The sequence below is a fragment of the Apus apus genome, chromosome Z (genome assembly GCF_020740795.1).
Source record: "Apus apus isolate bApuApu2 chromosome Z, bApuApu2.pri.cur, whole genome shotgun sequence".
In the NCBI taxonomy this organism is placed as follows: domain Eukaryota; kingdom Metazoa; phylum Chordata; class Aves; order Apodiformes; family Apodidae; genus Apus; species Apus apus.
This window is the reverse complement of record NC_067312.1, coordinates 29,183,472-29,196,719: the sequence shown is the minus strand read 5'-3', so window position 1 is coordinate 29,196,719 and position 13,248 is coordinate 29,183,472. Positions and strand designations below refer to the sequence as shown.

At 35.2% G+C, this 13,248-nt stretch overlaps 1 protein-coding gene across 2 annotated transcripts in view; it reads left to right on the top strand.

The window, feature by feature from the left end:
- RFX3 (regulatory factor X3) overlaps positions 1-13,248 on the top strand; it is a 122,559-nt gene that overhangs the window by 83,172 nt on the left and 26,139 nt on the right. For both annotated transcript variants that reach the window (XM_051642356.1, XM_051642355.1), the window contains exons 5-7: positions 5,496-5,570; positions 10,742-10,923; positions 11,480-11,599. In XM_051642356.1, coding sequence (XP_051498316.1) covers positions 5,496-5,570; positions 10,742-10,923; positions 11,480-11,599 — 377 coding nt within the window. The remainder of the gene's footprint in view (positions 1-5,495; positions 5,571-10,741; positions 10,924-11,479; positions 11,600-13,248) is intronic.

The following is a 13,248-nucleotide window of genomic DNA, read 5'->3' as shown; positions in this document are numbered from 1 at the left end:
AGCCTGTCCCAGGGCTCTCACTCTCACAGTAAAGAAGTTTTTTCTGATGTTTACATGGAACCTCTTGTGTTCCAGTTTGCACCCATTGCCCCTTGTCCTATCACTGGTCATCACTGAAAAAAGCCTGGCTCCATCCTCCTGACACTTGCCCTTATTAACACATTTGTAAACATTGATGAAGTCACCCCTCAGTCTCCTCCAAGCTAAAGAGACCCAGCTCCCTCAGCCTTTCCTCATAAGGGAGATGTTCCACTCCATCATCTTTGTGGCTCCGCACTGGACTCTTTCCAGCAGTTCCCTGTTCTTCTTGAACTGAGGGGCCCAGAACCGGACACAATACTCCAGATGTGGCCTCACCAAGGCAGAATAGAGGGGGAGGAGAACCTCTCTTGACCTACTAATCACCCCCTTTCTAATACACCCCAGGATGCCATTGGCCTTCTTGGCCACAAGGGCACACTGGTGGCTCATGGTCATCCTCCTGTCCACCAGGACCCCCAGGTCCCTTTCTCCTGCACTGCTCTCCAGCAGGTCAGCCCCCAACCAGTACTGGTACATGGGGTTGGATAAATACTGGTTATCCAACTAAATAATTAGTTGGATAATAAAAAAGTGTGATTTTCTTCTTCCTAAGAGGAATGCAGATTTTTTCAAAGTGGATTTGGGGTAGGTATTTGCTATGTCCGTGCTATACATATGTGAGACTACTATGTGTAATTTCTTTAGCTAGCAGCATGTTAAGACTAAGTCATAAACTAACAAGAATTGTTAATAACTTCCAAAACAGTAGATCACATAAAAGCTCGGACAGTGTAGGATTCTGGATGCATATACTGGGGTTAAACTGTTGAATTTTTTAATGCTGAGGAAATACCCTTGATTATTTACAAATATGTCAGAGTATGAGGCAGTATTTTAGTTGTCAAACAATGAAAATTGAAGAAGTCTTCAATCATAGTTTTAATAGCTGTCATGCTCTGATTATTGTCTGCACGTATTTATGTTACTTCACAAGTTGTATACCTATCTACAAGTAGTGTAACATTTAACATGGCTGTTTGGATTTGCAGTGGGAGTAATATCGTACATGTCAGTTAACAGTCAGAAAGTTTTAATAAATAATGGTTTTAGTTTTGTTAAGAGAGAATAGGAGAAATGTATGACTGATCACATGTTCAAATAAATGAATGTGCAGTTTGCGTTTTCATTTAGCATTTCAGATGTACGTGTAGTTGTGCCTGGAACTCTCACTCTTTATTGCTAAAAATGCAAGGATGTCTTTTGTATTTATGCAGAATATAATTGTAAAAGTTAAAATTATTTTAATATTCTTTTAAAAAAAGTAATAATAAAGCCCACTGTGTTACCTATGTAATTAATCTGCATATGTACTTAAATGCTATTTTGAATAGTGATGAAATTATGTTCAGTTTTTAGAACCTAACTAAAACTCTCAAGCCAGAACTTAAAAGCTTGAAGGAACAGATTGTTCATATAAACAACTTTTTACTCAGGTACCTGTTATTACCTATTCAGGAACTCCTCTGTCATACAGATCATCTTGAAAACCCAAAAGCCTGGAATAAAAGCCTAGAATAGCCTATTTTGGTTGAAAGGAACCTACAGACATTGTCTAGCTGAACTGCCTGACCACTGCAATGGCAGCCGAAAGTTGAAACATGTTGTTAAGGTCAATGTCCAAATGCCTCTTAAACACTGTCAGGCTTGGGGCATCGAACACCTCTTCAGGAATTCTGTTGTAGTGTTTGGCCATTTTGGTAAATAAATGCTTCCTCATGTTGAGTCTAATCCGCCCCCAGTGCAGCTTTGAACCATTCCTATGTGTCCTGTCACTGGATCCCAGGGAGGATAGATCAGTACTTCCCTTTCAACATCCCTACCTCAGCAAGCTGTAGAGGGCAATGAGATTGCCCTTCCACCTCCTGCAAATTAGATAAAGACAGTGTTCTTAGCTGCTCCTCACAGGACATGCCTTCCCACCCTCTCACCAGCTTTGTTTCCCTCCTCTGGATGATTCAAGGACCTTCACGTGCTTTTTAAACTATAGGACTCAGAACTGCACACAACGCTCAAGGTGAGGCTGCATCAACACTGAATACAGCAGGATAATCACCTATTTGGACTGGTTGGCTGAGCTGTGCTTGATGCACCCCAGGATTTGGGTTGTCCTCTCGACTGGTGACTCATACTGTGCATTCTGTCAACCAGCACCCACAGGGGCTCTTTCTGCAGGGCCACTGTCCAGCCATTCCCAGTTTATACGTGTATCTGGAATTTCTCTGTCTGATGTGTGGAATCTGGCATTTCAACTCATTAAATTTCATCCCAAGCCAAATGCTCCAGTCTATCCAGAGCCCTTTGCAAGGCTTCTCTTCCCTCAGGACAGTCAACAGCACCTCCCAGTTCAGTATCATCAGCAAACTTGCTAATGGTGCATTTTAGCTCCTGCATCCGATAAATGATAAAAATACTGAACAAAACTGGCCCTAGAATTGAGCCCTGAGAAACATCAGCAGAGGAAAACACAAAATAGAAAAATAGCTGGAAATTTTCAGAAAGGGCAATATGAACTGATTTGATGTCTAGAAAATCTGTCTTCATATCAGACATTTTATGCTCAAAAATAGTGAGTGATTGTATAGCCAGCATAAGAGGAAGTTTTCTGTCACTGAAGAGATACTTATCTGTGAGATAAAGATGCAAGTTAATTTTATTAATGTTTAGACAACAACTAATAAAATAATTAGCATCGTACAATGTATCTTGAGAAGTGTGCCCTAGTATAGGTGATTCATCTTTATTTTTATATATATATATATATATATACACACGTATATGTATTATATATAATATGATGAAAACTCATTTTGAATGTAGATCACATATGTTTCTGAGCTTGATCATAGAATGGTTTGGGTTGGAAAAAACCTTAAAGATCATCTAGTTACAACCCCCTGCCATAAGCAGAGACACCTCCCACTAGACCAGGTTGCTCAAAACCCCATCCAACCTGGCCTTGAACACTTCCAGGGAGGAGGCTGCCATAACTTCACTGGACAACCTGGGCCAGTGACTCAGCACCCTCAGAGGAAAGAATTTCTTCCCAAGGTCTAATATAAATCTGCCCTCTTTCAGTTGGAAACCATTCCCTATCAATACAAGCCCTTGCAAAAAGTGCCCCCCCAGCTTTCCTGTAGGCCCCTTCAGGTACTGGAAGTTCTCTACAAGGTCTCCCCAGAGCCCTCTTTTCTCCAGGCTGAACAACTCCAGCTCTCTCAGCCTGTCTTTGTAGGAGAGGTGCTCCAGCCCCGCAATCATCTTTGTGGCCCTTCTCTGGTCTCACTGTAGGAGCTCTGTGTCCTTCTTGTACTGGGGACTCCAGAACTAGACAGAGTACTCCAGGTGTGGGTCTAATGAGAGTGGAGCAAAGGGTCAGAATCACCTCCCTCAGCTTGCTGGCCACACTTCTTTTGATGCAGCCCTGGACACAGTTGGGTTATTATCTTTTAGTGGTAGCTACCACGCCTTGAGTTACGCTGTGCAATAAAAGTGAACACAGATTCGTTGTCCTCAATTGCCATTCTGGCAAAATCTACTTCTAAAAGAAACTCCAGCAACAAAAATCCCCCAAATAACAAAAACAAACAAATAAACAAAAACCACAAACAAACAAACAAAAACACCAAAAAAACACCTAAACCAACCAACCAAAACACAACAACAAAAAAAACAACCCCAGAACCCAGCAGCAGTGTCTGTATTTGGCTTAATGTATAGCAACAAAAGGCATTGAAACAATATGGCAGCAAGGCATGGGTGTCATCTGTAATGCCACTTTTTAAGTGCAATTACTACTACTTTGTAACAGACTCCTCTGAAAAAGCAAGGCCACAAGAGGCAGCAACAGAATGTGAGTAGTGCAGTAGTGGGAGTGAATAGCAGGAGGAGTAAATTCAGTGCTATAGTATTGCTGTGGACTATGCAGTGTGGAACGTCTTGCAGCATCATGTTAAGAATGGGAATTCTATGTGTACAGTATATAGTAGGTTAACCTTTACTATGATGATAGTTCAAGGTTGCAGTTTTTATTATGCAGCATGCTTTTAAAATGTGATCTTTCCTCTCTGACTGAAGACTTTGATCTCATGGTGTTTTCCACTGAAGCAAGAGGAGATGAGAAAATTTTTTAAAAGGCACATTATTGCCATATAAGCATATGTTTTCTTACATAGCGACTTCATATTTTTAAGGTTCATTTGATAAAATGGCTTGTATATTAAACAGTTGTAAGAGAGTAGCAAGAAATTACTCCTCAGAGTTATTACAATAAATTTGTCAGTTGACCTGTAAAGAAGAAGCTCATTTTATATGTACAGTAAGTTCAAATATCAATTGTGGTATTTTTCAGTTTCTGTTATACAAAGGGTAAATTCAGCCAATATTGATAAATTATGCCACTAAAATTACGGATAGAGAGGGCTTATTAAAAAATGTCCACAGAAAATAGGTGTTTTTAAAAGTATAAGTGGTGTTTTCCATTGCTTTTATTTTGGCCATTTAATGTAGCTGATTAATTGCATGCCTTTTCTTACTGTGCATCCTGTTGTCTCTGTCATTTTCATGTTGTTTTTGCTCTTCTGGCTCCCCAGTTAAATTACAGTTAGGTTCTATTTTTATTTTTTTTCCTCAGTGGTGTTGTTATCAAACAGATCAAATATCTATTGATATCTAAAAAGAAAAGAATGGGAATGGATGTGAGAGTATTGATACATTTGTATTTGAAGAAATACTACTTTGTATTTTAGTAGTGATGTTTTTTCCTTTTAAAAAGCAAAATTATTGTGAACAAATCTGCTTTTCCAAGGGCTGAATCCTGCAGTCTATGTATCTGTCTCCTTACTTCCCACTTACTTCGACAGCTGGCAATATTCAAAGGGTGCTGGCAACAGTAAGGGTGATAACCTGTCGCAGTGAAGCTAATGGTAGAAAACTTAATTATTTGGGTTTGGGATTTGATTCTGTGATTACAGAGGGATAAAGTTTTGTTTGTAATTCAGTTCTTATTTCAAGCTGTGCATATCTCTTTCTGATGAGTTGGAGGGAAAATATATGGAGGCATTTCTTAAAATTCTGTCTAGAGACTTACTTATTTTTTATTTTATTAATGATATTTTTATTCAATCAGATTTTCATTTCAATGCACCCCACCAATAAATCTATTCATTTAGTTTCCTAAGCAGGTTGAGGCAGTGATCTGGCAGTATTTATGCAAGCAAAATGCCTTTCTGACCCCATTGGGGAGGTTTGTGTTCACTGGGACTTTGGAATGAGGCCTTTTATTAGAACATATCCCCTAGCCAGGAACAAAGCAGGCATTTCTGTTGATCTGTAAGCAATCTGTCAAAACTTCTCTGATCAGGCTTTTTTACTATCTCGTCTTGAGTCCTTTTTTTTTTAATGACATCTATTATCAGATTGAAATGGCGATTGAGACACTGCAAAAGTCTGATGGTCTGTCCACTCACAGAAGCTCTCTTCTCAACAGCCATGTAAGTTGTCTCTTCTTCACATACGCTCTCTCTTGCTTGTTCTGCATGCTTAGCCTGCCTCTAAATGTTTATTTTATTTTATTACTACTTCTTGCTATTAATCTCCTCATCTTAGTTGCTTATAATCTTCTATGACATCTGCCATGGCTCTGCTTTGTCAGATGAAATGTCTTTATGGTATATTGCACAGTGTTTCCTGTTTCCTATGCTCTACATGTTAAGACAAGTTAACGTTTGACTGTTTTGCAGATTATAGTGTAAATGTCAAGATAAAGTTCAAATAATTGTTAAATTAGCTGGGTTTTTTTTACATTTTAAATAAAGTTGCCTACAAAGCAAAGTCTGTGTAGCCTATGTTAATTTCAGGGCACATGAAGAGGAAGAGAAGAAACAGACAGCATGCCTAAAAAATATCTTTAGATTATTTTCACGTGTTTATTCATTTATTCTGAATAGTGAGTTCATTATGAATTTACTTACTTAAGAATACTAAATATCCATATAATGATCTGGAAAAAAATTTGAAGCATTTTCTTAATTTGAAATACACAAAACTGTCTTATTTACCTGCCTTTTTCTGTGTTCTTATTCTGCAAACCTCACAGTTAAAAACTTTCTATTTACAAAATTAAAAGATACTTGGTTAAAAACATGATCTCTAAATACTGTGATAAATACACTATATGTAACTTTAAAGTAAAGGAAAAAGGCCCAAGGTTAATTTCAAACTTATTATATAAATAATAATATGGCTTTGAAAGTTGGTAGTCTTTTTTCTTGTTAGTATTTGTGTTTTTGTATTTTTGCCATGTTAATTAGTTTGTATTCCTCTTACCTCTTTTTTCTTTCTCAGCTTTACTAATTATATAAATTCAAATCTCTTTATTTTACAAAAGAAATTTAAATTCAGTTTGTGTTTTTAATTTAAAAATATGGTGGTAAAGGCTGTCCCTCAGAAATCAAATTATAAATGTATTTTTAGCAGGTTTGAGTTTCTGATAGTTTTCTGTATCGGTCTGGTTACTTCAAAGTCAAAATTGAATTTTTTTGTTGATGTTTTAAGTAAACTTTTTTTTTTCTCTTTTATTTTTTTTTTAAGAAAATGCCAACATTGAAAAAGGAAAATTGTATTTTAAAAGTTAAACAAAATGTTATACAGAAGACTTTTAGAACTTCACAAAATAATTGTTTTGAAGATCAGACGTTATCAAAATTATTATTTAAATATTAATAGATAGTATTAGACAGATAATATCATAATTATTATTTAAATGTAATTTTTAAAGAGACCATAGGACCATAAGGGTTTGCAGAGTGTCAGAAATGTGTATTAAGACTTGGAACACTTGAACTATTGACAAGTTTGTGTTTAATCCTATTGTGAAGTCCAGAATCTTGATATAAAACCAAGAAGAATTAAAATATAAGCTGCTGTGCCCCAGTAAACTATGTTCCTCTCATTCCTGCTGCTATGCGCTGTTCACAATATCTTCCTAATAATGAAATTCACATCCAGCTGTTAAGTCTTACCTTAATATTTCTTTCTTGACTCTGAAGGGTTTTTACAGGTTAGTCTGATAGATGTATGTCTTTGACTCTGGGGTAAAAAGAAAAGGAAAAAAATATATTCCTGTGCATATTTTTTGTAGCAGTCAGTCTTTCCTAGCCTTAGTAAGTTTGGAAGAAGTTGAAAATCTAGATCAGACTTACTGGATGTCTTGCCTATTTTAAAGCAATACTTATTGTCTTTAAACTCAAGTAAGGATAGCATGGAGGAACTTTTAAGTACAGGTTTAGCCTTTGTCTCTTTAAACTTCTTAATTTTGACTTCTGACTCTTTGGTTTGGCATTTATTAAAATAATCGCGTTTAATAAGTTTTAAAATAGAATTCTAAAATGTGTGTTTAATTAACTTTTGCTTTGCAGGTGATACATTAATTTGTGGGAAAGTACTAGTTTTGGGATTGGAAATTTTTACCCTACAATTTCTCTATGAGATTTTCCAAGATTTTTTTAAATTTAATTATTTTTTTCCCTAATTTTACGTGTGCTCATTTTATCGAGTTTGTAATTCTCCCCCATTTTCTTGCATTTACTGATTTATTTCTGCATGACATTGACTTCTTTAGTTAATTGATAGTTTAATGTTTTATAAACATAGCAACTTAACTGAAATCATAGTCAATGTAACAGGTCTGACTCTGCAAATATTTGATAACTTTACCCATCTTATCCATACTGAATGGTCTGTATTAGAAATTTAGAAAAATAGAGTTTGAACTGGGACTGCTCATTTTTAGAAATATATTTCATCTTAGTAGAAAATGAGGTTTTTAAAGTGTTTTACAATACTTTTATAATGTTTGCAGATAATTTTCCTTTTAAAATCACGTATTAACTCCAATTTTGTTTCCAGGCTATAATCTAGCAATAAATTACTTTGAGGTTTTGCTACTATATAACTCCATTCAGGAGCAAAAGTTATTATATTGCACTTATCTTTTGTGTTTATTTTGTGTGTGTGTGTTTTGAATAATACAAGTTATGGTTGAAATATCATCTCTTTGAAATTCATATTATTAATGAAGTGCACGTAAAGTGATTCATAATAGGTTAGAAGCCATCTGGAGGAAAATATATTTAAGGCTACATACAGAACTTAATTGGAAAGTAATTGGGTTTTGTTTGTCAGTCTTGGGGTTGACAAAAGTTTTTTCCCTTTGGGCAAAACAGAAATACTTCACATTCCATATATTTTCGGATTAGATTATAGGTTTATTAATATATGACAAATGTTATATAAACGCATATTATAAATATAGCAGTAGTAATAGATTTAAAATACAGACAAAATGCAGCATTTGAAAGATATAATTACGGTTGTCTCTAAGCCCAGACAGGCTTGTATCAGATCATTAATGAAATACATTTAGAACATTCAGATAAAAGTTAATGTTTGCAATTACACTTTTTCTTCAGCTTTATTACAAAATGACAGATTGTCATTTTGGAAGCACTTGTGAATGTTAAGATATTTAAAATAATGATATGGTAACTGATACAAAGAAAATAACTATACGTTTTTCATTTTGTCTGAAAGACAGAATCCCCTTCACACTGAGCTAAGAATGTTATGTCTTGGAAGCATTTGCATCTCTCTTCTGTATATGTTTCTAGAGCTTATGTTTAAAAAACATGGGAAAGTTATGGGCATGTTTTCAATAAAAAGCAGATATGAAAATGGTATTTTAATGGTCTAGAGTAAATTTTGTAGTAATGCTGAATTTCTTGGTGTGATTAAAACATAGCTATAAACAATATGTTTGTTATCATCTGTACAGAACAGTTTTGTGTTAAATATATGGTGAAGACTGAAACATATCATGGCTATTGCACACTACAACACTTCTCTAACAGAAAATAATGCTGCAAAGGAATAAATAGCATGTAGACCATGTGTATCTTTTATTGTTGCTTAATAGTTTGTGTTTTGGTTATACTAGTTACTGCTTTGCTGTCACTAGTTGAAAATTATTACACATTTGAGTGAATCTAGCTCATGACATTAAGGTTGTAGTAAGTCTTGAAGACTGGCCTAGTTTAGTCCAGGACAGAGCTAATTTTCTTTGTAGTAGCTAGGAGAGTGCAGTGGTTTGAAATTAGCGTGGGATTCAGTACAAGGAGAGTGTGGATGATACACTGATGTTTTTAGTTGCTGCTCAGATGCCCAGGGCTTTGCTAGTGTGCAGGTGTGTAAGAAGCTGGGAGGGGGCATAGCCAGAGCAACAGGCCCAAACTGCCCAATGAGTTGTTGCATATCATGCAGCATTGTGCTCAGTATATAGCTGAGCTTTGGCCAGGAAGCTTTTTCTCTCTTCTGGATTTCTGTCCTCTGGGATCACTGTCCAGGGATGGGTTGGGCATTGGTCAGCAGGTGGTGAGCAGTAGCACTATGCATCACTCGTTTGTATGTTCTATTTTTGTTTGTTCATTTGTTTGTTTTTATTTTATTTCAGTTATTAAATTGTTCATACCTCAATCCACAAGTCTCTTTACCTTCACCTTTCCAGTTCTCTTCCCCACTCCGCAGGGAGGCAGGGGAGACTTAACTGAGCGGCTGCGTGGTATTTAGCAGCCTGCTGGGTTAAAACCACAAGAAAGACACAACATCCTCAGTTCGCATTTTTACTGGACAGTCAAATTAAATGCAGAGTTTTGGTAAGATCTCTGATCCTAGAAAGCTTGAATATTCACACTGTACTATTTTGGTATAAATAGTTAGGAAAACGGAGAAATCTAATTCAAATAAAAAATTAAAATTATGAATAATTCAAGTTATATCTAAAGGAAAATTACAGGAAACTTGAAACCAAGTACTGGGGAAAAATAAGGAAAATATTATCATATTAAAAAGAAAACCCAGTGGAATTTAAATGCATCCTGAACCTATAGTATTTTTAATCTATTTTGTCATTCTCCTATTATGTTAAATCTAGACGTATTAAATTGTCATTTTTACTTTTTTGTATATTGGTGACAGGTTGATGTGTTTCCTGATTATGAGCTACTTATAGAGTCAAATGATGTTATATAAAAAGTCCTTTCTTCCATGTATCTAAAATTACATACCACAATTACACAAAAAGAGTATTTTTCCAAGAATCTCTTTTTTACTTATATGCCATAGCTTTTTTCTTTTATGTATCTGAGAGTAAGAAATATCCTATTCAGTTAAACATCAGGCAAAGAAAAGCAGTATAATATTCCAGGTTTACCATTTAATTAACTAGTGATTGTTAGTCCAAGGAATTTGTTTTCTGTAATTTATTTGAATTACATTCATTATTATTTCTTTGCAATATTAACAGTTTGTCTCCAAAACATAGATACCTTTATCAAGTGTTGGTGTGTGGTACTGAATGAAAAGTATTGTAAGAAGTGGACGCTTATCTGAGGTCACAAGTGCAATGAGTTCTGCTATTTCCTGGTAATTCTGAAGATCTTAAAGCACTATGGAATAGCTACCATTTAAAGAATCTCTGAAGAAGGAATTAATTGTTTAGTATACCTGAAGAGCAGTTTCAAAACTGTCATAAGTTAATGATGTATGACTAATATATTTTTAATAAAGTAATAATATGGGATTTTTTTCTGTTTTGTATGTGATACAGCTTCAATGGCTTTTAGACAACTATGAAACTGCAGAAGGAGTGAGCCTTCCAAGAAGCACCCTTTACAACCATTACTTACGACATTGTCAGGAACACAAACTGGATCCAGTCAATGCTGCCTCCTTTGGAAAACTCATACGGTCAATCTTTATGGGATTACGGACCAGAAGACTTGGAACTAGGTTTGTGTTAATGAAATCCTGAACTATATTAGAAAATACAAGTAAAAATTATGAGTAAGAAACTTGTCTGCTAGTCAAAGTTAAATAAAATCTGTATCTAAATATTACAGTGGGTTTCTGTCAGTTCTGTCTCTTAAACAGTTTTATACTCTTCCAGATGTTACTATACTTTTACTTATCCTGGTTTTGACTGTTATGTGTTTCCATTTTAATAAATACACTGCAGATTTCTATTCGTACAAATAAAATGTAACTTGCTGTTTGGAAATCACTAAGAATTGTGTTTCTTCATAACTAGATAAGTTATATTTATTTGAATTTTATGTTTCTTGCTCAAGTGGATTACAAATTATAATGCTGGATAATTCTTATTTAAGAGAGTGAATTAAGTTCCCAAAGGTGGTAAAATGACACCCATGTAAAGCAAGTAATGAAAGGAGAGTTCAGCTCAATTTGTAGGTATTATTTTTCCAGTCAATGAAAATTGTAAAGTAATTGTAATGCAGGTGCATAAAGCTAGTGTTACTGTTCTTTTAATTTTTGTTCTTTCATAAAGGGGAAACTCCAAATACCATTACTATGGGATTCGTGTCAAGCCAGACTCTCCTCTTAATCGCTTACAAGAGGACATGCAATATATGGCTATGAGACAGCAGCCCATGCAGCAGAAACAGAGGTAAAGTGTGAAATGAGCATCAGTAGTTATTAATATTTCTAGTTCATATAGCCTTACATTTCCTTACATTGAAAAGTTGAAATTCTAATGTGACTTCTGTTCACCTTCCTTGCTGTGGAAAATAACACTGAAGTTAGATATCAGTCAACATGAAAGCTCTTATACCTAGAAATTGTCTTAAGTTTGCAAAAAGTAACACCAATAAAGTAAGATATGATATAAACAGATGCTTCTTAAGTATCTTGAGTTCTTATCCCACAAGCTGAAGAAAAGCAGTAAGAGCTTGTATTTCAAATGTTGCTGTTTGTTTACATTACTATATTAATTTACATATAAACTGCTTATAAGAGAGCTTATGGTTAAGTTACGTTTGGTGTTTATCTCCTTTCCCTGTGAAGAATGAATGTGACCATAATGGTTTGCCTGTAAGTTGATTTAAGTATTTTCCCTCAGTGTCTGTTGTTCCTACGGATCCTGTGAAAGCTCAGAAGTAATTGAAAGCAAACCACAAAGCGCTATGAAAGAATGTGTGAAGATGCATAAGGAAAACTATAGTGAACAGAAAAGTACAGGGAAAAATCACAATCAGTACATTTCTTTAGAATTAATTTTTATTTTACTCATGTCACTAGCCTCCTGTACTGCCCTAGAGTGAAATATCTAAGATATGCCATTTAGTGAAAATCATTGGTAGAACAGCAGCATATCAAGCAAGACATCTTTAGACCTATTATGGTTAAGAAAGTGTGATAAATATTTACAAAATCTCTAAGCAACCTTATTTTACCCACTCAAGCTCATACACTTACAGATTTCATTCACTCACGCTCAAAATCACATGTATGCACCAAGACATGCCACAAGGGTCTAACTAGAATATTTTCTGTTATGTTGTTTCTGGAGAAATTATGCCAGTTATCTAAGCATTGTGGTATCTCATCTTATTCTTGGTTCATGATGACAAAGTGATTTTGAACTTTCATTATATAAGTCCTATGTGTGGATACTATTTTTCTTTATTATTTGCGTTAATATTTTGTTACACCACCATGTGTATGAAATCACACATGAAGTTGTTTAGCAGTTAGCACATAGCTTTCCTTTAACCCCTGTTTTGCACATGCCCACACAGCAATGCTCAAGCATGCTCCCATTCATATTCCATTCATGCCAATCTTAAGCTCTTTTGTGCAAATCTGTGAAGGTATTGATGAAAGATGGGAACTACAGGGCACTGGATAATAATGCTGAATAGGTAGGTGTTATATGAAAAATACTGTCCTGTAGTAGAAAAGTTTGTTATGCATTATCTTCAGTTGAGGATAGAAATAAGGTAGAGGAGAGCAGGAGAGAAGTGGAAGCCTGTATCAGCTCTCTGCAAAACTGACAGCATGAATGACCAGCATGGTATTATATATCTTAATAATAACAATGCCTTTGTTATTAAATCCTTTGACAGCAGCTATTTCAAGATACCTTCCTAGATAAAGATTTATCTCTTTGCTCAGGAACTTTCATTTTTTACCTTCTTGTCTTTTAAGACAAAAGACAATCTGATCTCTTTACACTCTTGGAATCTTGCAGTGTCCAGTTGGGTACCCTAGAAATAGAAGCGTTGTTCACATAGTCCTACAGGTGCACTGTTCATA